Here is a 26,938-nt window from a genome sequence, read left to right on the forward strand (position 1 = left end):
TAAAAAGAAAGAACAGGTAAAGGGCTGGCTCACAAGAAGAGGGAAGCCTGGAGAGAGCAGAGTTCTTGAAACAGGAAGGGCAAGAAAGACCCTTAGTTGAGAGAACCAGGAAGTGGAGTGGACAGGACTCCTGAGCTATCCTCAAGTGGGAAGGAAGCTCCCACCCACTGGGGACATCCTGCTGTTCCCAGGGTTGAATTGTGCCCTTGATCCGAAGGTGGGGCACACCAGGTCATCTTGTGTGGAAATAGAGACACAAAGGGAAAAATCACACTTCCTGACCAAGGTGGGACTGAAGAGAATGAGATTAGAGTTTCCTAAACTCTGTGCAGAAGTCACACACCCTTATTGCCATATGTAGGCATACCCAGACCACCACAATAAAGCGAATATGGCTGTAAAGTGAGTCCAGTGAATTTGTTGGTTTCCCAGAGCATATAAAAGTTAATGTATACACTATACTGTAGTCTATTAAGTGTACAATAGCTTTATGTCTGAAAAAAATGTTCATACCTTAATTTAAAAGTAATTTATTTTTGAAAAATACTAGCTTTCAGCAAGTTGTAATTAATGATCAGAGATCACCATAACAGATATAAGAATAATGAGAAAGTTGGAAATCGTGTGAGAATTATCAAAATGTGCCATAGAGACAAGAAGTGAGCAAATGCTGTTGGAAAAATGGTGCCAATAGACTTGCTTGATGCAAAGTTGCCACAAACCTTCAATTTGGAAAAAAAATGCAATTTCTGCAAAGCGCTGTAAAGTGATGATTTGCAATAAAATGAGGTATGCCTGTATTAGTACCTTGACCTCTCATTCCTTGCTTCTCATCTCCAATGGTCATTTCCTCAACCCATTTCAGACACCCACTATCACGATGATGACCTTGTCATCAGCATTGACCAAACCTGGTCTGAACCCTAACATTCTCTCACTACCGGTCACCAACACACACCTTGCAAAGCACATTAACTTCATCCTCCCTCTCCCTTTGTTGTGCTCAGGCAGAGCCCCAGTCTGCTCGGGGCCTGTTCCTGAGCAGGTGAGTGGTGCGAGAGAAAAATGCTCTGCGCTACTGAACAGTCTCAGATTTACTGAACAGTAAATCTATGACCATAAGTCTTAAAAGGGTACTCAGTACTGCCCAGAGTCCTATTTTACATTCCCGGCGTATTTCTCTTCTCAACTCCAAAATGGCTATTTTATACCTTCTTTCCCATCAAATTCTCTGTGCACACCGCATCACCCCTCACTTTATTTCCTCAGACTAGAGCTTTCTCATCCTTCCTTTACCAACGTTACCTTACCTGCACACACCTCACCCCACCACTCTCCCTGGCCAACTCCTCCACATGGGCTCTGGATCCATCCCCTTTCTTGTTCTCAGGGACTATGCTCCTACAGTTCCCCAAACTCTTCGAGACTTTTCCTGCCAGCATCCAAACAGGCTGTAATCTGTCCCATGAAAGAAACAAAAACAAAACATCTCATTTGACCCCGTAATACCTTTCAAATTCCCCTCTCATTACTCTTCTCCAAAGCAAAACATTTTGAAAGCAGTGATTATAATTAGTTTCCACTTCTTCATTTCATAATTTCTCTTCAACTCACTCCATCCAGTTTCCATCCACAACAGTCCATCAAGACTGCTCTTGTCAAGGTCTCTGAAGACCTTCATGTTGCCAGCTGTGGGACCGAGTTTCTGCTCTTTTCTTACTGGCTTGCCCAGCATTGGACAGAGCCAACCACTCCTGCTTTCCTTCTTTCCTTGGCTTCCTGGGCTCATACCCTTTTAGGTTCCCTCATACTTCACTCGCTGTAGCTTCTCAGTTTTTCTTAGCTTCTCTTTCCTTCCCTTATTTTTTTTTTGACAGTTGCATTATTTATTTATTTTTCTTTCTTTTTTTAACTTATTACTTCAATTAGTTAACATATAGTGTATCTTAGTTTCAGATGTAGAGTTCACTTATTCATCCATTGCATATAACACCCAGGTTTCATTACCTCACGTGCTGTCCTTAATGCCCATCACCCAGTTACCCCATCCCCCCCCACCTCCCCTCCGGCAACCCTCAGTTTCTTTAATACAGTTAGGAGTCTCTTATGGTTTGTCTCCCCCTGTGATTTTGTCTGATTTTATTTTTCCCTCCCTTTCCCTATGATCCTCTGTTTTGTTTCTTAAATTTCACATATAAGTGAAACCATATGGTAATTATCTTTCTCTAATTGACTTATTTTGCTTGGCATAATACCCTCTAGTTCCATCCACGTCATTGTAAATCGTAAGATTGCATCCTTTTTGATGGCTGAGTAATATTCCATTGTATATATGTGTGTACAGTGTATATGTATATTCCACTGTATATATGTATATATAGCACATCTTCTTTATTCATTCATCTGTTGATGGACATCTTGGCTCTTTCCATAGTTTGGCTATTGTGGACATTGCTGCTATAAACATTGGGGTGCAGGTGCCCCTTCAAATCACAACATCTGTATCCTTTGGGTAAATACCTAGTAGGCCAGTTGCTGGGTCATAGGGTATCTCTATTTTTAACTTCTTGAGGAACCTCCATACTGTTTTCCAGAGTGGCTGTACCAGCTTGCATTCCCAACAACAGTGTAAGAGGGTCCCCCTTTCTCTGCATCCTCACCCACATTTGTTGTTTCCTGACTTGTTACTTTTAGCCATTCTGACCAGTGTGAGGTGGTATTTCCTTGTGGTTTTGATTTGTATTTCCCTGATGCCAAGTGATGTTGAGCATTTTTTCATGTGTCTGTTAGCCATTTGTATGTCTTCTTTGGAGAAATGTCTGTTCAAGTCTTCGGCCCATTTCTTTTTTGTTTTGTTTTGTTTTTTAAGATTTTATTTATTTATTTGACAGAGAGAGAGACAGCAAGAGAGGGAACACAAGCAGGGGGAGTGGGAGAGGGAGAAGCAGGCTTCCCCCTGAGCAGGGAGCCCAATGTGGGGCTCGATCCCAGAACCCTGGGATCATGACCCAAGCCGAAAGCAGACACTTAACAACTGAGCCACCCAGGCGCCCCTGATCAGTTCTTTATAGACTTTGGATACCAGCCCTTTATCTGATAAGACATTTGCAAGTATCTTCTCCCATTCTGTTGGTTGCCTTTTGAGGTTGTCTACTGTTTCCTTTGCTGTGCAAAAGCTTTTATCTTGATGAAGTCCCAATAGTTCATTTTTGCTTTTGTTTCCCTTGCCTTTGGAAATGTGTCTAGGAAGAAGTTGCTGTAGCTGAGGTCGAAGATGTTGCTGCCTGTGCTCTCCTCTAGGATTTTGGTGGATTCCTGTCTCACATTTAGGTCTTTCATCCATTTTGAGTTTATCTACCATATGATCCTTCCCTCCCTTTAAACAAGCAGTCCCATTAAAAAGGCATAGTCTATGAAGACAATGGTGGAGCCTCTATTTTCATTTATTTTTTTCTTTAAAAAATGAGGAAGAAATTAAATTTTACTAACATATGATACACATTTCTATACTCATGCCCTCGGTTGGTATATTAGACAATTAAAAGTCACATATGCCACATAGGACATGCTGAGCAATCAGTGGACATCTGACAGAGAGGTTACTGCATGCTGTAATTTATTTGTGACCAGTTATATCGTTGTATAGATTATCTTCTTAAAACTTTTTTATTGTGGTAAAAAATACATAACATGAAATTTACCATTTTTAAATGCACTGTTCAGTGACATTAAGTACATTAAGTACAGTGACATTAAGTACATTCACATTGCCATTACCACCACCTATCTCCAGAACTTTTTTATCTTCCCCAACTATATCCATGAATCAATAATTCACCATGTCCCTGTCTCCCCAGCCTTTGGCAACTACCGTGCTACTTTCTATGCCTATGAATTTGCCTATTCTAGGTCCTTCATTTAAGTAGAATCATATATTATTGGTACTTTTGTGACTGACTTTTTCACTTAGCAGAATGTCTTCATAATAGATAGGCATGATCCATATAATCCAATGGATAAAATTTGTGGTATGTATCAGAATTTTGTTCCTTTTAAAGGCTGAATAATATTCCACTGTATGTATATAGCACATTTTGTTTATCCACTCATCTGTCCATAAACATTTGGGTTTTTTCCACCTTTTGGTGATTGTCTGAACAATGTTTCAATGAACATTGGTGCACAAATATCTGTTTGAATCCCTGCTTTCAGTTCTTATGGTTCGGTATATACCCAGCAGTGGAATTGCTGGATCATATGGTAATTCTATCTTCAATTTTTTGAAGAAGCATGATGCTGGTTTCCACAGCAGCTGCACCATTTTACAGTCCCACCAACAATGCACAAGGGTTCCAGTGCCTTCACATCCTCACAAACACGTTATTTTCTGTTTTGTTTTCTTTGATAATAGCCATCCCAATGGGTCATGAATGAGTTCTCATTGTCCTTTTGATTTCCTTAATTATTAGTGATGTTGAACATCTTTTCATATGCTTTCTAGCCATTTGTATGTGTATATTTTCTTTGGAGAAATGTCCAGGGCGCCTGGGTGGCTCAGTTGGTTAAGCGACTGCCTTCGGCTCAGGTCATGATCCCAGGGTCCTGGGATCGAGTCCCACATCAGGCTCCCTGCTCTGCAGGGAGCCTGCTTCTCCCTCTCCCACTCCCCCTGCTTATGTTCCCTCTCTCGCTGTGTCTCTCTCTGTCAAATAAATAAATAAAATCTTTATAAAAAAGAAAAAAGAAATGTCCATTCAAATATTTTGCTGATTTGGGGGAAGTTGTTTTGTTGTTGGTGGTGGTGTTGAGCTATCGGAGTCCTTTATATATTCTGGATATTAATCCCTTATCAGATATATAATTTGCCAATATTTTCTCCCAATATATGGGTTGCCTTTTCACTCTGTTGATAGCATCCTTTGGTGCACAAAAGTTTTTGAAATTTTGGTGAAGTCCAATTTATCTAACTTTTCCTTCTTTGCCTGTACTTTTGGTATCACATTCAATAAATCATTGCCAAATTCAATGTCAAAAAGATTTCTCCCTATATTTTCTTCTAGGAGTTTTATGGTTTCAGGTCTTTAGATCTTTAATCCATTTTGAATTATTGTCATATATGATGTAAGGTAAGGGTCCAACTTCATTCTTTTGCCTGTGGACATTCAGTTTTCACAGCACTATTTTTTGAAAAGACGGTTCATTCTCCATTAAATGGTTTTTACCACTCTAGTAAAAAATTATTTGACTATATTTGTGAAAGTTCATTTCTGGGCTCTCTATTCCATTCTGTTGGCCTGTATATTTGTCTTTATGCCACTACCACATTGTTTTAACTGCTGTAGATTTGTAGTAAGTTTTGAAATCAAGAAGTATGAGACCTCCAGCTTTGTTCTTTTTTAGGACTGTTTTGTCTATTTGGAGTCCCTTGAGATTCCATATTAATTTTAGGATGGATTTTTTAAAAAATTTTTTTCAAGTAAATAAAAAAAACAAAAAAAAATACAAAACCTTGGTATGTTGATAGGGATTGCATTGAATCTGTAGACCACCTCGGTAGTATTGACATCTTCACAATATTAAGTTTTCCGATTCATGAAGCCAGGCTGTCTTTCCATTTATTAATGTCGTATTTAACTTCTTTTAGCAATGTTTTGTAGTTTCAATGAACAAATCTTTCACCTGCTTAGTTAAACTTATTCCTAAATATTTTATTTTTTGATGCTGTTGAAAATGAAATTGTTTTTGGAGCACCTGGGTAGCTCAGTCGGTTAAACATCTGCCTTCAGCTCAGGTCATGATCCCAGGGTTCTGGGACCTAGTCCTGCTTTGGGCTCCCTGCTCAGTGGGGAGTCCGCTTCTCCTCCTGCCCTCCCCCACCCCCCGCTCGTGATCTCTCTCTCTCTCTCTTTCTCTCTCTCACTCTCTCTCAGATAAATAAATAAAATCTTAAAGAAATTGTTTTCGAAATTTCTTCTTCAGGTTGTTCATTGTTACTGTAGAGAAACACAACTGATTTTTGTGTGATAATTTTATATCCTGCAACTTAGCTGAATTCATTTATTAGTTTAACTGATTTTGGTTTGTTTGTTAGTGAAATCTTGGGTTTGCAGTTATCTTTGATTCTTCCTTTTCTCTCTTGCTCTCTCATTCTCTGCATGCAAATAGCCACCAACTCATTTCAGTTTGTTTTGATTTCACAGTGTTTCTGCTATTTCACACTTTCATTAGTCTCACTGTAATCCAATGTGATTGAATAAGTATTTGCATCCACACTGTCTGGGGCAATGCATGAAGCACTTGTTATCTAAAACAGTTCTTTTATTCTCGCTATCCCACTCAAACCTCTAGGGGTTCCATATAACAGCAGAGGTCCCAGGCTTCTCTCTCATCTTCTCAGAGGTGGTACTGGTAGTTAAAACGGTCAAGAGCACCTGAGATGGAAGCAGATATACTGCTTACTAGCTGTGTAACCATAAGCATATGTAGACCCCTTCAGTCTCACTTTTTCAGCTGGGAACTGGTGATGATAATAATATCTATGCCATAAAGTGGTGGGAGGTGCCTTAACCCATTTGGGCTGCTATAACAAAATACCACAGAATGGGTGACTTACAAACAAGAGAAAGTTATGGCTCACAGATCTGGAGTCTGGGAAGTCCAAGATCAAGGTCCTGGCATGGTCACATTTTGGTGAGGACACTCTTCCTGGTCCATAGTCGGCACCTTCTCACTGGTTCTTCACATGATGGAAGGGGCCAGCGATCATTTTTATAAGAGCACTAACCCATCCATGAGGACTTTGCCATCATGACTTAATCACCTCCCAACAGCCTCATCTTTTTTTTTCTCTATTTTTTTATTATGTTATGTTTTTTTTTTTAAAGATTTTTTATTTATTTATTTGAGAGAGAGAATGAGAGAGAGAGAACACACGAGCGGCAGAGGGTCAGAGGGAGAAGCAGACTCCCCGCCGAGCAGGGAGCCTGATGCGGGACTCGATCCTGGGACTCTAGGATCATGACCTGAGCTGAAGGCAGTCGCTTAACCAACTGAGCCACCCAGGCACCCCTTATTATGTTATGTTAATCACCATACATTATTACATCATTAGTTTTTGATGTAGTGTTCCATGATTCATTGTTTGCACATTAACACCCAGTGCTCCATGCAGAACGTGCCCTCTTTAATACCCATCACCAGGCTAACCCATCCTCCCACCCCCCTCCCCTCTAGAACCCTCAGTTTGTTTTTCAGAGTCCATCGTCTCTCATGGTTCATCTCCCCCTCCGATTTCTCCCCCTTCATTCTTCCCCTCCTGCTATCTTCTTCTTCTTCTTCTTTTTTTTTTTAACATATAATGTATTATTTGTTTCAGAGGTACAGATCTGTGATTCAACAGTCTTGCACACTTCACAGCACTCACCATAGCACATACCCTCCCCAATGTCTATCACCCAGCCACCCCATCCCTCCCACCCCCCACCACTCCAGCAACCCTCAGTTTGTTTCCTGAGATTAAGAATTCCTCATATCAGTGAGGTCATATATACATGTCTTTCTCTGATTGACTTATTTCGCTCAGCATAATACCCTCCAGTTCCATCCACGTCGTTGCAAATGGCAAGATTTTATTCTTTTTGATGGCTGCATAATATTCCATTGTGTATATATACCACATCTTCTTTATCCATTCATCTGTTGATGGACATCTTGGCTCTTTCCACAGTTTGACTATTGTGGACATTGCTGCTATAAACATTGGGGTGCACGTTCGGATCCCTACATTTGTATCTTTGGGGTAAATACCCAGTAGTGCAATTGCTGGATCGTATGGTAGCTCTATTTTCAACTTTTTGAAGAACCTCCATACTGTTTTCCAGAGTGGAACAGCCTCATCTTTTAACACTGTGACATGGGCATTATGGTTCCAGCATGTGAATTTGGCGTGGACACAAACATTCAGACCATAGTGGGAGGCTTAAACAGGACAGTGAGTATAAAGCACTTAGTGAAACTTTCTCTTTCTCTTCCTCTCGCCCTTTGAGGCCAAAGACCCAGATGGAACTGATGTCCCGACTCCTCTTGTCTATATTACTCCTTTGGCACTTACCATCTACTGCTTTATGCTGTTTGTCATCTTTTTATGTGTATCCATATTATCTTCCTTATCAAATTATAAATTCTCCAAGGGCCGAGAGCTGGTCTTTTTCTTATTTTTCCTTCTCTCATGATTGTGGCATGTCATAATACGATGCCTTCTATATAGTAAATGCTTAGGCAATATTTGCCTTTTAATTGTTTGACATAATGAAATTCTTCATTGCCTCATTTCCAGTATCTTGAGAACTGATGTTTCATTTATTTTGTGTTTTTTTCAGCTCTTTTCCCACTTTGATTTTAAAACAGCTGACATTTTAAAATAGCCAACAAGAAAGTAATGAAGACATCACTACTTCCTAGAAGATCATCTGAGTGTATTTCAACCAATGTCTCTATAAAGAGTAGAAAAATAAATAACCGGCCAGGGTTGCCAGAGAAGATACCCAATTAAATTTGAATGCCAGATAAACAATAGGTAATTTTTTAGTTTAAGTATGTCCCATGCAATATTTGTTGTTTATGTGACACTCAAATTTAATTAGGTATCTTGTATTTTTATTTGATAAATCTGGCAACGCTACTGTGAAGACTTTAATTTTTTTTTTAATTGTGAACAAGCATTATTCTCTCTGGAAATGAGAATATTCCCACATGCTTAAAACTGTGTTTTTGTGTCAAAGGTGTACAGCTTGAGACATTATGAAACAAGCCTTAACTATCACTGTGATCCTACATGGAAAAGATAGGTAATGAAAAACTAATGAAGGGTAACATTAACTAAAATATCAACACCCATTGCTTTGAATATAAATGAAAGCAGTGATGTTTCTGTGAAATACAGTCCTATACTAAATGAAAGCATTGGTTGGGCTTCAAAGTCTTTTATAGTAAGTGTATAAAATTACTGTAGTATTTGCATATCTCAGTCTTCCTGGAAATACTGTTGCTCTGTATGTTGAAAACGTGGCTTAGAACTTACAGGAAAAAGCTTGAAAAAATTTGAATTATCTGTGGCATGTCCTACTGCAACTGAGGAGAACATAAGTAAAACTGTACCTCTCAGCTGCATTTGAATTATTCAAGAGGTAAATGAGGATTTTTATGTAACCAAAGAACTTTTGGACAGTCATCATTTTGGCACCACATTACAATCTGATTTGTTTTTAAAAATCATGTATAGTTTAGGGGCACCTGGGTGGCTCAGTAGGTTAAGCATCTGACTCTTGGTTTCGTTTCGGCTCAGGTCATGATCTTAGGGTTGAGAGAGAACCCCGCATCGATCTTCGTGGTCAGTGTGGAGTCTGATTCTCTCTCCTTCTCCCTCTGCCCTTCCTGCTTGTGCTCTCTCTCTTTCAAATCAATAAATGAATCTTAAAAAAAAAAATAAACGTCACAGATAGTTTACTATATAGTAATCAAAATGAGTAAGTGTAACTACAAATGGTATGCCTGAGGAGTCACTTACCTCAGACTTGTTACACAAGCAAATAATGCAACCAATGATTTGTATTGATACAGCATGTAGGTCAATTCATCACATCCTCCACCATGAACCACTTGGTTCTACATGATGAAACACGAAGCATGTAATAGAAGTGGCAGCTTACCCTGAGAGCTGGATACTCTTCTATGGTTCGAACGTGGACAATTTTCCAGTTTACTTAATTGTTTTGTCTTATGAATCTGATCCATAATATCATTAGAAAAGGAAAGGTGTTTTTCTTTTAAAATTCAACAATATTTATTGAAAGCCTAATATGGGCTATGCACTTTTTGGAGAAATGAACAAGAGAGACAAAGTTCTGCTCTCATGGAGCCTGCATTTTAGTGAGTAGAGTCATATAATAAACAAATAATGAATAAACAAGGAAACAACTAAGAGTGGTAAGTGCTAGGCAGAAAATTAAATAGGGTGGTGATTTGAAAGAGAGCAACTGGGTCACCTTTTAGGTCAACTGGATGCCTTTTTAGGTTAGGAGATTGAAATAAGCCTATCAAAGGTGGTCAAATTTCAGTGCAGAACTGAATGGAGGGAAGAAACCAGCCATGTGAAGATCTGGAAGAAGAGCAAGGGGAGTGCGAAGGCCCTATGATGGGATGAGCTTGGTGTGCTCTGAAGGAAGACCCGTGTGGTGAGAGGGAGGATGATGGTATGAGGTGAGGCTGCACACAGGCCAGACTATGAAGGACTTTAAAAACCAGAAATGTGTTCTAAGCATCATGGGAAGTCATGAGACTTCTTTTTTTTTTATAGACTTCTTTTTTTATTATTATTATGTTATGTTAATCACCATACATTACATCATTAGTTTTTGATGTAGTGTTCCATGATTCATTGTTTGCGTATAACACCCAGTGCTCCATGCAGAACGTGCCCTCTTTAATACCCATCAGCAGGCTAACCCATCCTCCCACCCCCCTCCCCTCTAGAACCCTCAGTTTGTTTTTCAGAGTCCATCGTCTCTCATGGTTCGTCTCCCCCTCCGATTTCCCCCCCTTCATTCTTCCCCTCCTGCCATGAGACTTTTCAATAAAAAATGAATAAATAGGACTCGGCTGGACTCCATCCTGCAGCCCGTGGCAGGTGCTGCTGTCCCATGATTCACGAGGAACCTGGCCATGGTGGCTGGCCCCCACCCCAGCTATGGATGAGGTCACCTTCAAAAGTGACACCGTGCTCTCAGATGTTCACCTCTACACCCGAACCACAGGCACCTCATGGTGTGGCTGAATGGCATGGGGCAGCCCGTTTTCCTGTCCCAGTTCAAGCTTCTGTGGAACCGAGACTCTCAGACAGACGCAGGAGTTGAGGGTGGCCATCATGCCATGGGTCCTGCAGAGGAAATGCCTCCCTCTGGGCCGGGCAGTGCCAGACCCCCTCTGGGGAGTGGCTGCAGGAGTGACGCCACCAGCCAGGAGGGGGTGGAAACTCGGCTGGACGCGAGGACAGAGGTTTGGACGTCGAGAGGAGACCACGGGCGGCTTCAGACCCCGGGCCAGCGGGGCCCCCGAGAGACAAGGTACAGCCCACAATTATAACGCAGGAGGAAGACGACCCCCTGGCCAACGAAGCACGAGAGAGCAGCCCCCAGGATATCATCAGAATAGAACACACCATGGCCACCCGCCTGGAGGATGTTGGCAAGCAGGTGTGGCGGGGTGTCCTGCTCCTGGCTGACTACATCCCGTTCCGACGGGACCTCTTCCAGGGGCGCACCGTGCTGGAGCTCGGGGCGGGCACGGGGCTGGCCAGCATCATGGCAGCCACCGTGGCGCGTACCGTTTACTGCACAGATGTCTTGGCCATGTGCCAGCGAAACAATGTCCTCAACGGCCACCTGACTGCTGCTGGAGGTGGTGTAGTTAAGGTCAAAGAACTGGACTGGCTCAAAGACGACCTGTGCGCAGACCCGGAGGTCCCCTTCAGCTGGTCGCAGGAGGACGTCTCTGACCTGTACAGCCAACACCACCATCCTGCTCGCGGCCGAAGTGGTTTATGACGATGACCTAACCGACGCTCTGTTTAAAACGCTGTCCCGCCTCGTTCACAAACTGAAAAACGCCTGGACGGCCATTCTGTCTGTAGAGAAGAGGCTGAACTTCACGCTCAGACACCGGGACGTCACGTGTGAAGCCTACGACCACTTCGCTCCTGGCTGCAGCGGCTGGAGAGGCTTGCGGCCCGCCGGCTGCGCTTCGCGGTGGAGCCGGTGGAGGCCTCCTTCCCACAGCTCCTTGTCTATGAGCGCATCCAGCCGCTGGAGCTCTGGAAGATCTTTGTGGAACCGGTAATGTGACCCATCGCATCCACAAGCACGGCTTCTCGACTGTTCTTAGAATGCGTTGCTAATAAAATGGAAAGCTCATTAAAAAAAAAGAATAAATAAATATCATGAAAGAAAATTAAGCAATGGATAAAACATTTTAATAATCAACCTTCAAATTATTGTAGCATGAAGTATGTATTGTACCAAGATTTCCCCCCAACTGAAGAATATTATTACTATCTACTTATTGAGAGAAATACAATGTACAACAATGTGTTGAAAGCTGGTTTAACATTTTGCAATAAATCAGAATCAGAAGGTCTGATTCTAATTTCAATTTATGTAGATGCTTAATTTTAATGGATATCATAAGTGAGCATATTCCTTACAAAGAGACATAGGTCCCCAAAATGAAGTATATAGTTGGTTCTGCTACTAAGTCATAACTTGTTTTGCAATTCCATTCAGCAATTATGCAAAGGTTTTTGCTAAAATTTAGATTAGCAATTTTCTATCCTTGCTGATGTCAAAATAATTGTTCTTACAAACAAATCAAAAAGCGAAGGGTTTTTATATTTTTAACAAATGGATTTTAAGTCCACTGAAAATTTTCATTTGGAAGATTTAAAATGAGTTGTTAAGAATTTAGATAAGTTAATTTGAATTAGCAATACAAATAATTTTTGGCAAAAGAAAAAAATAATATTTGTATAATGATGGGAAAATTTCCAAACCCCCATTTCCATGCTTCTTTTGTAGTCTGAGCTCCTTTCTTGGTCATTGTTAAAGTATTGCTTTTACCTTTAAGAGATTCTGTATGTGTTTTAAAATATTTTTAGGAAGTGCTAGATAGCATACTATGGACAAACACTTGCCATTACAAAAAAAGATCAGAAAATTTGGCCCAAGGCCAGGTGCTGTCAGAATACAACCATGGGAGGCTGGTTGAAGCCAGTGTGAGACTGGTCACTTGGCTGAGGTTAGTGTGAGTTGGAGAGGGTTTGAAGAGATGCACCACGGTGTCTAACACAGGTTGTAATGTATCAGAGTGAAAACCTTAGCCTTTGAGCAGTTAGTTGCTGGGCACAGATGGAGGACACTCAGTGAGAAAGAGGAGCTGATTTTGTCAATTCACAGTAAAACAAGTTAAAAATAAAAAAGCAAATCGACAACAGTAAAAAGAACACTTTATCTCCAAATGTCCCTTGGTCACTAATATAAAAGGGCTGGGTCACAGAATATTCTTTAGTGTGTCTCTAAATAGACCCTTAATGCGGACTTTTTGCAACTTCTCTTTCTCCTTCAGTTTGCTTTCAGTATTTATTTCAATATGGTTTCATCTGGACAAAAATGTTCTTTAGGTGAACCCACGGTGGTGTCTGGTCCAATTCTGCACCCCCTGGAGACAGCCCTGGTGGTAAGGGCTGACAGTGCAGATAAGGACCAGGCATAGGGTGAGCAACTGAGGGAAGGGAAAGTAGCAGATCTTGCCAGACCACTGCGGTGTCTTCATTCTACTCCAGGCCTAATTTGAAATAGTGGCATCATTATAATTGATTCAGGGAAATGTGGTCTCAGCAGGTACTTAGGAGCAGGAAGAGGGCAGAGAAAACAAGCCAAGAGAAATAAAATGTGGTTTTTTCCCATACCACAGATACCTTGATTTCAAAACTCTCAGTTTTGCTTCCAATACCCCAATTTTTACCAAGTTGCAAGTCAGAAATAATCAAATATCCTGAAACTTCAGAACACAGGATTTATGCATATTGGGCCACATTTTCTACCTCTTACCAATAATTTACTGTATTGGTGATTTTGTTATTGTCTGTTAGTTAGCCACAGCTTTGGTATTCACCAAGTAAGTGCAGTGATACCAAGTTCTCAAAAGAGATCATTTCAATTGATGTGCTTATCAATTATTAATATCACTTCACAGTTATAAAATTAACAAATGGCAAAGTATTAAAATAAAAGTCAATAAACCCGATTTTAGATGGAGGTAAAAACCTGAGTACAATTAATCACACTAAGTTAACAAAAAAGCAGAGCCAAAAGACATGCTTAGGAAACCATTGGTTAAAAGATAGCATGTGCTGGGGTGCCTGGGTGGCTCAGTTGGTTAAAAGTCTGCCTTGGGCTTGGGTTGATCCCAGGGTCCTGGGATGGAGCCCCACCTCAGGCTCCCTGCTCAGAGGGGAGCCTGCTTTCCCCTCTCCCTCTGCACACCCTCCCCCCGCTTGTGCTCACACAGTCTCTCTCTCTCTCTCTCTCAAATATAAATTTTAAAAAAAATAGCATGCGCTAAACACAATTTAAAGGCCAGCATAGACAAGGTTAGATCAGTATTTCAAAAGTTCAATTTCTATTTCTCTTCCTCATGTGCAAGTATATGAAAGGAGAGGGAAAGGGGAAGCAGAAATTTCTGCCACAAAAACTGATAGTATACGAATGGGTACCTGGTTATTGGCAACTTGTACCATTTCCTCTTTTATAAACACGATTCTTCTCAAATTTATAAATTTCGGTTAGAATCTGTATCTCTTAATTTGAAGCTACTGAAATCCTAACAACAGTAACAAAAACTATGTTCATGCAGGTAATTTCTTTAGAATGTTAAAAATAACCTTTGCCTGTAAAACTGTTCTTTGCCCCCTGGTGGTGAAATTATTATTATTCAAGTTTTTAAAAGTTAAACGAGTCTAATTATGGGGTCTTGGCACTAGGAATCTTTCTGTGGTGGGTAAAATAATAGAGAATTATATATTGGAAGTAGGGAGAGATGAAGCTGAGCCATAGGCATGGTAAAAGAATTTAAATTTCCCATAGCCTACCATTGGGAGCTAAGTTTTCCTTAATCTATCTCTATTTGTTTCCATGTTGAACATATTGCTAATTCAGTATTATTTTAAAATTCTGCCTCCTCTTCATAAATTAAATAATAGGCATTTCTGAGGCATGGAATTTCTATGGGTAAACTAATGCCTTAGTTGTGGCCTGTTGACTGAGGTGAACAGCAACTTTGTACTGTTTTTTCCTTTGTATTCCAATTTGGCATCACAAACAATATTAGGACTCTGTGGCAGAATGCCAAAACCAGGCTGTTCAGCCTGAAAGAGTAGATGATGAAGGGGTCTGTTAAAATTTTCTTTTGCACACTAATTGGAGCCTTTGTATATGAGGAAAATACAATGATGGCTGTGCTGCAGCTGAATTGAGGAGTCAGTAGGAGAGAATTTATTTCCTCCTTGGTTGGCTAAAGGGAAAAGGAGAAAAACTCGTTTTCAAATTATAAAAAGTGATTCAAGTGAGTTACTGGAAACCTTTGAAAAAAATCAGTGATAATCTTCAAATTGTAGAAGGTGAGAGAAGAAAGAAATTTTAACAGGGATTGTGTTGTGACATGTTGAAGTCTATGTAAAGTGGAAAACCTCATTATCTGAAAATACAAGGCTACTTCAGGGTAAGACAATGACCGGTGACTATTTAGTGACTAAATCATTGAATGTGAATATTTCCCCTTCCTTTTGTTCGACAGGGTCACATGCTTTTAATTAGGTATCTATTGTACAACCTTAAGCCGGATTTAGCCCCAAAATCGTGAATAACGTTTTATAGAGTTGGAACAAAAAAATTAAACTGGCTTTGAGAACCAGTCATTATTTTGTAAAGACAGTCTCCCACCATCTTGGGCAAGCCAGTGATTGGATAAACTTCTGGTGAAGTGGGCAATCACCGCCTAAGTTTAGTGACAAATGACTTAAAGATAACATTTTTTTAAAGATTTTATTTATTTATTCATTTGAGAGAGAGAGTGCATGAAGAGAGGGGCAGAGGGGGACAGAGAGGGACAAGCAGACTCAGCGCTGAGCTCAGAGCTCAACACGGGGCTTGATCTCACAACCCCGAGATCACGACCTCAGCCAAATCCAAGAGTCAACACTCAACCAACTGAGCCACCCAGGCACCCCTAAAGATAACATTTAAACATTTAAGAATAGATAAGATTTATTTTGGAACCTTTAATACAAGGTAGATGGAGACTTCCCATAAAATAATAGTAACATTTAAATTGTAACTACTATATATCAGGCACTATCTCACTGAATTCCCACAAGGACCTTATGATTTTGGAAGTATTATTCTCTTTTTTACAGATGAAGAAGCTGAAGGATAGGGCTCAGTCAACAGGAGATCCGGGTGGTAGAGCCAGGATTCAAATTTAATCAGTCTGGCTCTAGAATCTGTGCTCTTATACACTATGAGAAATGAAAACCATGTGTCAACATGTTAGAAATATATTTATTATTTACAACATGAAGAAAATCTGTATTTATGAGGACCTTACAAATGATTAAAATTGAATACTGCAATAATGAAGAAACTACTTTCCAAAGGGGTGCTTCCCCCAAATAATATTTTCCTAAACTTTGTCAGTTCAATATAAGTTTGTGAATGGTGTTTGGATAAATAAAATTACTGAGTGATAATGTTCCATTAAAGAACATCTTTATCTTAGAACTTTAGGTCCTATATTTGAGAAATAGTTACAATGGAGCAAAAGAGAAAATGGAGCAAAATGAGAGCCAGACATTTCTAAATCATAGGATGAATAGGCCTAACCACTAAATGGCAATTTTAGAAGAGGTTTGGATTTTTACTATAATAGGTATTGTATTCAATTCTGTTGGTATAGTTAAGTCTGATCTTACCCAAAGTGAGGAATGATGGCTTCTTTATTTTTTTTTTTTAAGATTTTATCTATCATTTGATGGAGAGAGAGAGAGCACAAGTACCCGCTGAGCAGAAACCCCAATGCGGGGCTCGATTCCATGACCCTGGGATCATGACCTGAGCCAAAGGCAGACGCTTAACCAACTGAGCCACCCAGGTGCCTACAGATGGCTTCTTTGAACCTCTTTGAGTCCTACTGGTCTATGAAATTACCAGCGCTCTTTCACAATCTCTCCCAGAAAGTAGGGGTCATTATGATGTTCAAGTTCATCTATAATAAGATCATCACATAACCTCTATGTGGAAGACCCATCCAACAACCTAGATCCTCTCTGCTTTCCTCATTGCCAATGGCAAATTCTTATAAGACACCTTAGCCACACACACACACACACACACACACACACACACAAGACAGCTTAGCCACACACTATCATGGTTATATCTTGAACCTTGTCAACACCAGAACCTACAAACTAATGAAATTTTTAAAAATTATTTGTATATGAACTAATATGCACCCCACTCACTTGCATGAATGCCATATTGAAAACAATTAGGTGTCATTGAGACCCTCACTCTGGGTTTACTTTGTGGTTATTTATGTACCCCCTTATGTTGAACATTCAACTCATGAATTTTCTGTCTTCCTAAGACATTTAAGCCTACAAATGTTTAATCTTTAAAGTTACTGCCTTCACTTGGTGGGAATGCAAGCTGGTGCAGCCACTCTGGAAAACAGTATGGAGGTTCCTCAAAAAGCTGAAAATAGAGCTACCATATGACCCAGCAATTTCTCTACTGGGTATTTACCCCAAAGATACAAAGGTAGGGATCCAAAGGGGCACGTGCACCCCGATGTTTATAGCAGCAATGTCCACAATAGCCAAACAATGGAAAGAGCCAGGATGTCCATCGACAGATGAATGGATAAAGAAGATGTGGTATATATATATATGTATATATATATATATATATATATATATATATATACATATATATATATATATATATATATACATATATACAATGGATCATTATGCAGCCATCAAAAGGAATGAAATCTTGCCATTTGCAATGATGTGGATGGAACTGGAGGGTATTATGCTGAGCAAAATAAGTCAATCAGAGAAAGACATGTATCATATGACCTCACTGATATGAAGAATTCTTAATCTCAGGAAACAAACTGAGGGTTGCTGGAGTGGGGGGTGGGGTTGGACGGATGGGGTGGCTGGGTGATGGACACTGGGCAGGGTATGTGCTATGGTGAGTGCTGTGAATTGTGTAAGACTGTTGAATCTCAGATCTGTACCTCTGAAACAATACATGTTAAAAAAAAAAAAAAGAAGATAGCAGGAAGGGAAAAATGAAGGGATGGGAATTCAGAGGGGGAGACGAACCATGAGAGACTATGGGCTCTGAAAAACAAACTGAGGGTTCTAGAGGGGAGGGGGGTGGGAGGGATGGGGTGATTGGGTGATAGACACTGGGGAGGGTATGTGCTCTGGTAAGCACTGTGAATTGTGCAAGACTGTTGAATCTCAGCTCTGTACCTCTGAAACAAATAATGCAATATATGTTAAGAAAAAAAAAGAAGAAGGTAGCAGGAGGGGAAGAATGAAGGGGGGGAAATCGGAGGGGTAGATGAACCATGAGAGACTATGGACTCTGAGAAACAAACGGAGGGTTCTAGAGGGGAGGGAGGTGGGGGGATGGGTCAGCTTGGTGATGGGTATTAAAGAGGGCACGTTCTGCATGGAGCACCGGGTGTTATGCACAAACAATGAATCATGGAACACTGCATCTAAAACTAATGATGGAATGTATGGGGATTAACATAACATAATAAAAAAAAGATGATTACTTTCATCTTATTTAAATGTTTTACTCATTGAATAAACACTAAGTTAAATGAGATATTTGGGGAAGATGCGTTTCACCTTAAGAAAAATGACATGCCAAAAAGCAAGCTAAAAAAATTGTACTGGGAGAAATGGTGGGAGATTTTCACAGTGTTGGGTTCACTAATTGAATGCTAGCATGTGCTGGCCATTGTGCTTGGTACTGGGGATACACAGAAAAGGTGATACCCCTTGCTATGGACTAAATGTATTTCCCCATAATTCATGTGTTGAAGCCCTAACCCCCAATGTGATGGTATTGGGAGATGGGGCCTTTGGGAGATAATTAGGTTTAGACGAGGTCATCATGGTGGAGCTCCCATTGTGGGATTAGTGCCCTTATAAAAGGAAACACAGATCTTCATAGACCTCTCTCACTTTCTCTCTCTTTCTCCCTCTCCCTCCCTTCCTCCCTCCCTGTCCTGCCTTGTAAGGGTACTAGAAGAAGGCAGCTGTCTGCAACCAGGAAGAGGGCTCTCACCAGAACCCTACCATGCTGGCACTCAGGTTTCAGACTTCCCAGCCTCCAGAACTGTGGGAAATACATGTCTGTTGTTTAAGCTACCAGATCCAGGCCTCAGAGAAATGCGTTTTTTGTTGCTCACGCCCACTGAGAAGCTGTACGTTTATTTACATAGATTAAGACACATGGAATCACGTGTGTACCTGGAGCATCCCGAGTATAAATTTCCCTGGAAACGTCTACCTTCTTACTCTCCTAGCCCCATATTGAAAACAAGAGCTTATCTTGAGACTGATTTGATTATGGCTTCTGTTACATACATTTCATCATACTGTCAGCATAAAGATATAGGAGGAATTGAACCCACGGCCTGAAAAGGGGAATATCTAGTGAGTAGTCTAGAGTGTCCTTTATGACAGAGGTGAAGCAGAAATGGAATTCGGACCAACAAAAAATGTATACTTCTAAATAAGATTTATAGGCATAATACCATAAAATAGGCAGCTTGGTAGAATGAATAATGGTGACTCAATCATGGTCTTAAGGGAAGTGCAATTTATCCACCTTAGCCCATTTCCAATTGGGGTTCCTTTCCCAGTTGAGATGTTTTTAAAAAGACATACAGGCTTAGAACCTCCTTTCTCTTTCTATAAGATACCCAGTCTATAGTATTTTGTTGTAGCAGCCCTAGCAGATAAAGACCCCTTGTTCTTGTATCCTTGAAAGGTAAGCCTCGGGATCAAATTAAAATGTGATGAATTCAAGCATATACATTTTAAAGCAAGGTATTCTTGCATTCATGACTATTTAAAAATATTTTTAAGTTCTATAATAACAAAAGGATTTCTTAAGATTCTTCCTAGATACTGTTTTTCTAACCTTTATCAAATATAATATATACTTACTATAAGATTTTATCAAATATAATATATACTTACTATAAAATTTTCAAAACTGGGCGAGCACCCTGAGTTATACAAGCATATGTTCCCTTCTACTTCCTCGACAAGAGTAGGGAGTCAGGGAGGAGAAGTGTGAGAAGCCTGAGAAGAAAATAAAGTTTATGCAAGAGAAAGCAATAGTGGTAGAGGAAAAAATTAAAACATACTGAACAGAAGCAATGTAAAACTAGGAGGTAAGACATTAGTGGGAAAGAGAAAGGAGGTTCTAAGCCTATATGTCTTTTTAAAAACATCTCAATTGGGAAAGGGACCCCAATTGGAAATGCGCTAAGGTGGATAAATTGCACTTCCCTTAAGACCATGATTGAGTCACCATTATTCATTCTACCAAGCTGCCTATTTATGGTATTATGCCTATAAATCTTATTTAGAAGTATACATTTTTTGTTGGTCCGAATTCCATTTCTGCTTCACCTCTGTCATAAAGGACACTCTAGACTACTCACTAGATATTCCCCTTTTCAGGCCGTGGGTTCAATTCCTCCTATATCTTTATGCTGACAGTATGATGAAATGTATGTAACAGAAGCCATAATCAAATCAGTCTCAAGATAAGCTCTTGTTTTCAATATGGGGCTAGGAGAGTAAGAAGGTAGACGTTTCCAGGGAAATTTATACTTGGGATGTTCCAGGTACACGCGTGATTCCATGTGCCTTAATCTGTGTAAATAAACGTACAGCTTCTCAGTGGGCGCGAGCGACAAAAACGCACTTCTCCGAGGCCCGGATCTGGGGCGCCCAGCTTCCCTACTTCCGGCCCCGCCCACCCTCCCGCGGTTGCTAGGAGACGTGATGTCACCGGAAGCGAGGCCTGGGATAGGCTGAGGCGAGGGGAAGCCTCTCCCCCTCTGCAACCTCAGCGCCCGGCGCTGGCTTCACAGCTGTTTGTAGGCCTGGGGGTGAGGGTCTGCGGAACGGAGAGCCGGCTGCGGCCCCGCCCGCCCACCCGCCACTGCGTTCGCCCGCTCCTGCGGTCTTTGCCTTCCGGTGCGGCTGCCCGTGCTTTTGACTGACAGGCACTGTCCCCACAGACCACGCTGCCCGCCACGTCCGCGGTCTCGGCCGACGGCACAGCGTGGCGAGTGACCTTTCCGAGCCCAGCGCGATGACGGCTACCTGCTCCCGTCTGGCCCGGCTGCCTCGGCGCCGCTGGCGTCGGCTAGTGCCGTTCCCGCCGCCGCGGCCACTGCTGTTGCTGCTGCTACTGGCGGCCCTAGGGCCGGCACACGGCTGGGAGAGCGGAGACCTCGAGTTATTTGACTTGGTGGAGGAGGTGCAGCTCAACTTCTACAAGTTCCTCGGGGTGCAGCAGGTAAGCGGGGCCGCAGCAGGTATGCGGGGCCGCCGGCCCGCGCGAGGGCTGCGCCTGCTTCGGCGACTCCGGGGTAGAAACGTGCAGGTCGGGGCAGAAAGGAGGGGGTGGGGCGGGCTTTGACCCTGTTTGCTCCGAGGGAGCCGGGCACCGCGGCCAGCACTGGGTCATCCTGGGCTCTGGCTGCCCTCCTCACCCGGGCCCACCGGGGGCTCTTTGTAACCCCAGCCGCAGAATTTGTCCCCCTACCCCCGCTCCTCCCCGCCGTGCTCCTCTTCTCAAGTTCCGGTCTCAGTGACAGGTTGGACGGTGCCACCAGCCTGGGGTGGAGATACCTTCTCTTACCTCTGCCATTCTCGGGGAGATCCTTCCATCCAGCTGTGTTGGAGGAAGAAGAAAGAGTAGACCTTTACACCTTTCCTTTCCTGCCCTCTGAATGTGGAAAGAATAGTCATGGCTCCCCTAAATTTTCACCTACCCGGTTACACTTACTGTTTTAGTTGCTTTCTTGCCTCTTCTTTCCCGGGAGATAGGAATGCGTTTTCGTCAGCGTCTGTGTTGCAGAAGTTTTTCTTGCACTGTACTTTGGACTTTTTAGCCTGTTGGATAGGGGTTCGTATCACAGTTTTGACATCTGGAGGATCTTGAAGGCTCCACCGAGGTGGTCGTGGAATTAGAAGAGAAGGAGCTTATTAAGTGTTCTGGGCATCGGAGGCACTTGGGGTGCTACAGGAAGAGAAGCCCAACCAGTAGCTCCAAATCGTTTTCTTTCTTTTTGTTTTCCTTTCATTTCTTTTCCTCTCCTTTTTTAGCTTGAGGCTAACTTGTAAAGTCCGTTTGTTGCTCTTTATCCAGTCTCTATCTGAAACCTACTGCCAAGGAGATGGCATTTCACTGATTTAAGGATTACGGGGTCAAAGACTTAGAATTTCGCACGATCAGATTGAGCCCTTCAAAAAATGCTTCGAATAGTTATGTGGGTAAAAAAAAAATTAAGGTTTACCAACAATTGTCATCCTAGACAAGATATGAATATGATATGTCATTCATGACTAGGTATGAAATGTACATTTTCCGCCTATAGGTTATCATAAATTTGTATGAACTATTGAGTTTAACACTAAATGGAAATTTACATTCAGTGAAAACTGATGGAATATAAAATTGCTTTTGCCCGGCACCATGATTTTAACAATTTCATATTTGTAAGAGTTATAAAGTGTAAGCATGTCACACTTAAGATTCTTACATGCAAACAATTATGATATGTCTATATTCATTATCTTCACCTGGTGCCACTTCCTTCTCATGGAGACAGAATATACCTCATTTTCAGAGTGAATGATGCTACAATATGTGTAAAAATCATTAGTGAAAATATAACTCTGAAGACTTTTAAGAATACCTTTAATATCAAGAATACTTTTTAGAATTTATCATGATTAAACTCTACCTAGAGAGAGTTTTTTTAAGATCTCTTTATTTATTCATTTATTTATTTGAGAGAGACAGAGAACACAGGGAGGGGCAGAGGGAGAGGGAGAAGCAGACTCCCCGCTGAGCAGGACTCCTGGGATCATGACCTGAGCCGAAGGCAGGCAGACGCTTAACCTACTGAGCCACCCAGGGGCCCCTAGAGAGACTCTTAATACATAACCTGACCAGAGATCTTCAAGATGCTTTCCAGTTACTCATGGAAAATTAAGGCCTTTTAAAAGAATACAGAAATTTAGTAACAGTAGTTTAAAATTTAGTTTATATAATCTAGCTTGCATGTGAACCCTCATAAAATTTTCTTTTATAATTCCATGCAGTTTAATTTCAGACTTAATTAGGCAGTATGAATACCAGAGTACTTAACTGTATGAGCAAGGATGGGAAAATAAAGAAGCATAGATAATCGAGAAAATTCTATGTCAAGATAGAATTTGAAAAGAAGGATCCTGAAAATTGTTTTAATCTGTGTTTCTCTACTTAGCAGTGTTGAAATTGGAAGGAATGCCAGAAGAAATTTTATCCTACCTAAGCAGAGACACTGATTGGAACAATTTCTTTACATTACATTGAACCTTAACTTTCTTGAAAGACTTTCAGGGGACCAGAAATTTGGTAGAGACAAATGCAGCCTCTTTTTGGTTCTTAATGTGTAATTTTCAGGCCAGAGCCAATCAGTCTTTTGGTGACTTACCAGACATGAGGGACCAGGACAAAGTAGATAGGTTACTCGGAGTTGTAACCTGGCTCTCTGCACTCATCAGTTTTGTTGTTAATTCAACAGAAATTTATTTGGTGCCTGCTAAATTTTAAGCACTGGGAATTGGCTGGTATACAAAACAAAACCCCCTAGCCTCATGAAACTCACATTTTAGTAGGGGGAATTAATTGGAAACAACCAAACAAGTAAATATAAATGTCAGGTGGTCAGAAAAGGCTTCTGAAGGAAGTAAGGGCGTGAGTCATGTTGACAGGTTGGGGAAGAGCATTCAAGAAAGGCAAACAGCAAATGCTAAGGCCTTGAGGCAAGAGCTTGCGTAATGTTGGAGGAATAGTGAGGCACCTAGTACGGCTAAAGCAGGGTGAACCAGTGGGACAGTAACATGAGATGAGATCAGAGTCATGGACTTTGGTTATTACAAATAAGTAAGTTGGGGATCCATGTTGGGGGGTTGACTGAAGAGGTACGTGATTTGACTTAAATTTCAGAATGATTATTGTGTTGAGGATGGTCTGTATGTATGTCATTAGTTACTTAGTGGGATAATTGTGATGTAGAATGTAGAGTGGATCCGGTCAAATTCTAGATTTAATTGGAACAAAGAGTTGACAGAATTTTACTGATTGTTTGAATGTGGGATATGAAGGGGAAAAAGTTGAGGATAATTCTAAAGCTTTTGGCCTCAGTAATTAAATACTTGTCTAATTGCAGTTGCTACTACTGAGATGGAGAAGCCTAGTATAGAAGCAGGTCTGGTTCGGGGAAAATCAGAAATTTGGTTTTGGTCATGCTAAATTTAATGTTAAACATTCAATTGGATCTGGCATATAGAGAGTTGGTTATGTAAGTCTGGAGTTATAAGGGGAGAGGTTTGAGCTGTAGATATAAATTTGGGAGTCGTTGGCACTTAGAAGGCAATTTGAAGCCACAAAACTGGGTAAGTTCACCAGGGAGAGTGAAAGTAAGAGAGAAAAACAGAGGTCTGGAAGGTAAGCCATGGGCATTCCAAACTTTAAGAGTCAGGGAGATGTGGGAGAACCAGCAAAGGAAATGGAGAAGGAACAGCCAGTGAAGCAGGGGGCAAACCAAGAAAAAGATGATTTCTTTCAAGTCAAGAAAGTAGTGGATATTCTTTCCTTGTTGAAGATTTGCCCATATTGTTGTGGGTTCATTTCTGGGTTTTCTATTCTGTTCCATTGATCTATGTGTCTATTTTTGTGCCAGTACCATACTGTCTTGATTACTACGGCTTTGTAATATAACTTGAAGTACGGAATTGTGATGCCTCCAGCCTTGCTTTTCTTTTTCAAGTTTGCTTTGGCTATTCAGGGTTTTTCGTGGTTCCATACAAATTTTAGGATTGTTTGTTCTAGCTTTGTGAAAAATGCTGTTGTTATTTTGATAGGAATTACATTAAATATATAGATTGCTTTGGGTGGTATAGACATTTTAACAATATTTGTTCTTCCAATCCATGAGCATGGGATGTCTTTCCATTTCTTTGTGTCATTTTCAGTTTCTTTCATCAGTGTTTTACAATTTTCAGAGTATAGGTCTTTCACCTCTTTGGTTGGGTTTAGTCCAAGGTATCTTACGGTTTTTGGTGCAGTTGTAAATGGGATTGATTCCTTGGTTTTTCTTTCTGCTGCTTCATTATTGATGTATAGACATGCAACCGATTTCTGTATGTTGATTTTGTATCCTTATTGAATTCATGTATCAGTTCTAGCAATTTTTTTGGTGGAATCTTTTGGGTTTTCTATGTAGAGTCATGTCATCTGCAAATAGTGAAAATTCTACTTCTTTCTTGCCCATTTGGATGCCTTTTATTTCTTTTCCTGTCTGTTTGCTATGGCTAGAACTTCCAATACTATGTTAAATAATAGTGGTGAGAGTGGACATCCTTGTCTTGTTCCTGACCATAGAGAAAAAACTCTCCCTATTGAAGATGATATTAGCTGTGGGAATTTTGTATATGGCCTTTATTATGTTGAGGTATGTTCCCTCTTACCTTACTTTGTTGAGGGTTTTTATCATGAATGAATGTTGTACCTTGTCAGATGCCTTTTCTGCATCTACTGAAAGGATCATATGGTTCTTGTCCTTTCTTTTCTGAATGTAGTGTATCATGTTGATTGATTTGAGAATATTGAACCCCCCTTGCAACCCAGGAATAAATCCCACTCAATCATGGTGAATGGTTTTTTTAATGTACTGTTGGATTCAGTTTGCTAGTATTTTATTGAGAATTTTTGCATTCAGGTTCATTAGGTATATTGGCCTATAGTTTCCTTTTTTGATGGAGTCTTTACCTGGTTTTGGTATCAGGGTATTGCTGGCCTCATAGAATGAATTTGGAAGTTTTCCTTCCTTTTCTATGTTTTGGAATAGTTTGAGAATAGGTATTAATTCTTCTTTAAACGTTTGGTAAAATTTGCCTGTAAAGCCATCTGGCCCTGGATTTTTGTTTGTTGAGTGATTTTTGATTACTGACTTGGTTTCTTTGCTGGTTATTGATCTGTTCAAGTTTTCTATTTCTTCCTGTTTCAGTTTTGGGTGTTTATATGTTTCTAGGAATTTATCCATTTCTTCCAGGTTGTCCAATTTGGTGGCATATAGATTTTCATAATATTCTCTTATAATTGTGTTTCTGTGGTGTTGGTTGCTATTTCTCCTCATTTGTGATTTTATTTATTTGGGTCCTTTTCTTTTCTTTTTTTTTTTTTAATTATGTTAATCACCATACATTACATCATTAGTTTTTGATGTAGTGTTCCATGATTCATTGTTTGCATATAACACCCAGTGCTCCATGCAGAACCTGCCCTCTTTAATACCCATTACCAGGCTAACCCATCCTCCCACCCCCCTCCCCTCTAGAACCCTCAGTTTGTTTTTCAGAGTCCATTGTCTCTCATGGTTCATCTCCCCCTCTGATTCCCCCCTTCATTCTTCCCCTCCTGCTATCGTCTTCTTCTTCTTCTTTTTTAACATATAATGTATTATTTGTTTCAGAGGTACAGATCTGTGATTCAACAGTCTTGCACAATTCACAGCACTCACCATAGCACATACCCTCCCCAGTGTCTATCACCCAGCCACCCCATTCCTCCCACCCCCACCAGTCTAGCAACCCTCAGTTTGTTTCCTGAGATTAAGAATTCCTCATATCAGTGAGGTCATATGATACATGTCTTTCTCTGATTGACTTATTTCGCTCAGCATAATACCTTCCAGTTCCATCCACATCGTTGCAAATGGCAAGATCTCATTCCTTTTGATGGCTGCATAATATTCCATTGTGTATATACACCACATCTTCTTTATCCATTCATCTGTCCATGGACATCTTGGCTCTTTCCACAGTTTCTTTTTGATAAGTCTGGCCAGGATGTTATCAATTAATTTTTTCAAAGAACCAGCTCCTGTTTTCATTGATCTGTTCTATTGGGTTTCTTTTTTTTTTTTTTTTTTAGTTTCTGTG

The 26,938-nt window shown here is 40.7% G+C and overlaps 1 protein-coding gene and 1 pseudogene across 2 annotated transcripts in view; both read left to right on the forward strand.

The window, feature by feature from the left end:
* Positions 1-391: 391 nt before the first annotated feature.
* On the forward strand, positions 392-11,944 carry LOC110586524 (annotated as a pseudogene).
* Positions 11,945-20,878: 8,934 nt separating this feature from the next.
* DNAJC1 (DnaJ heat shock protein family (Hsp40) member C1) overlaps positions 20,879-26,938 on the forward strand; it is a 222,955-nt gene continuing 216,895 nt past the window's right edge. For both annotated transcript variants that reach the window (XM_021696797.1, XM_044915533.1), the window contains exon 1: positions 20,879-21,239. In XM_021696797.1, the coding sequence (XP_021552472.1) occupies positions 21,033-21,239 (207 nt within the window). In that variant the 5' untranslated portion in view covers positions 20,879-21,032. The remainder of the gene's footprint in view (positions 21,240-26,938) is intronic.

This window comes from Neomonachus schauinslandi, chromosome 5 (assembly GCF_002201575.2).
Source record: "Neomonachus schauinslandi chromosome 5, ASM220157v2, whole genome shotgun sequence".
Taxonomy (NCBI): Eukaryota; Metazoa; Chordata; class Mammalia; order Carnivora; family Phocidae; genus Neomonachus; species Neomonachus schauinslandi.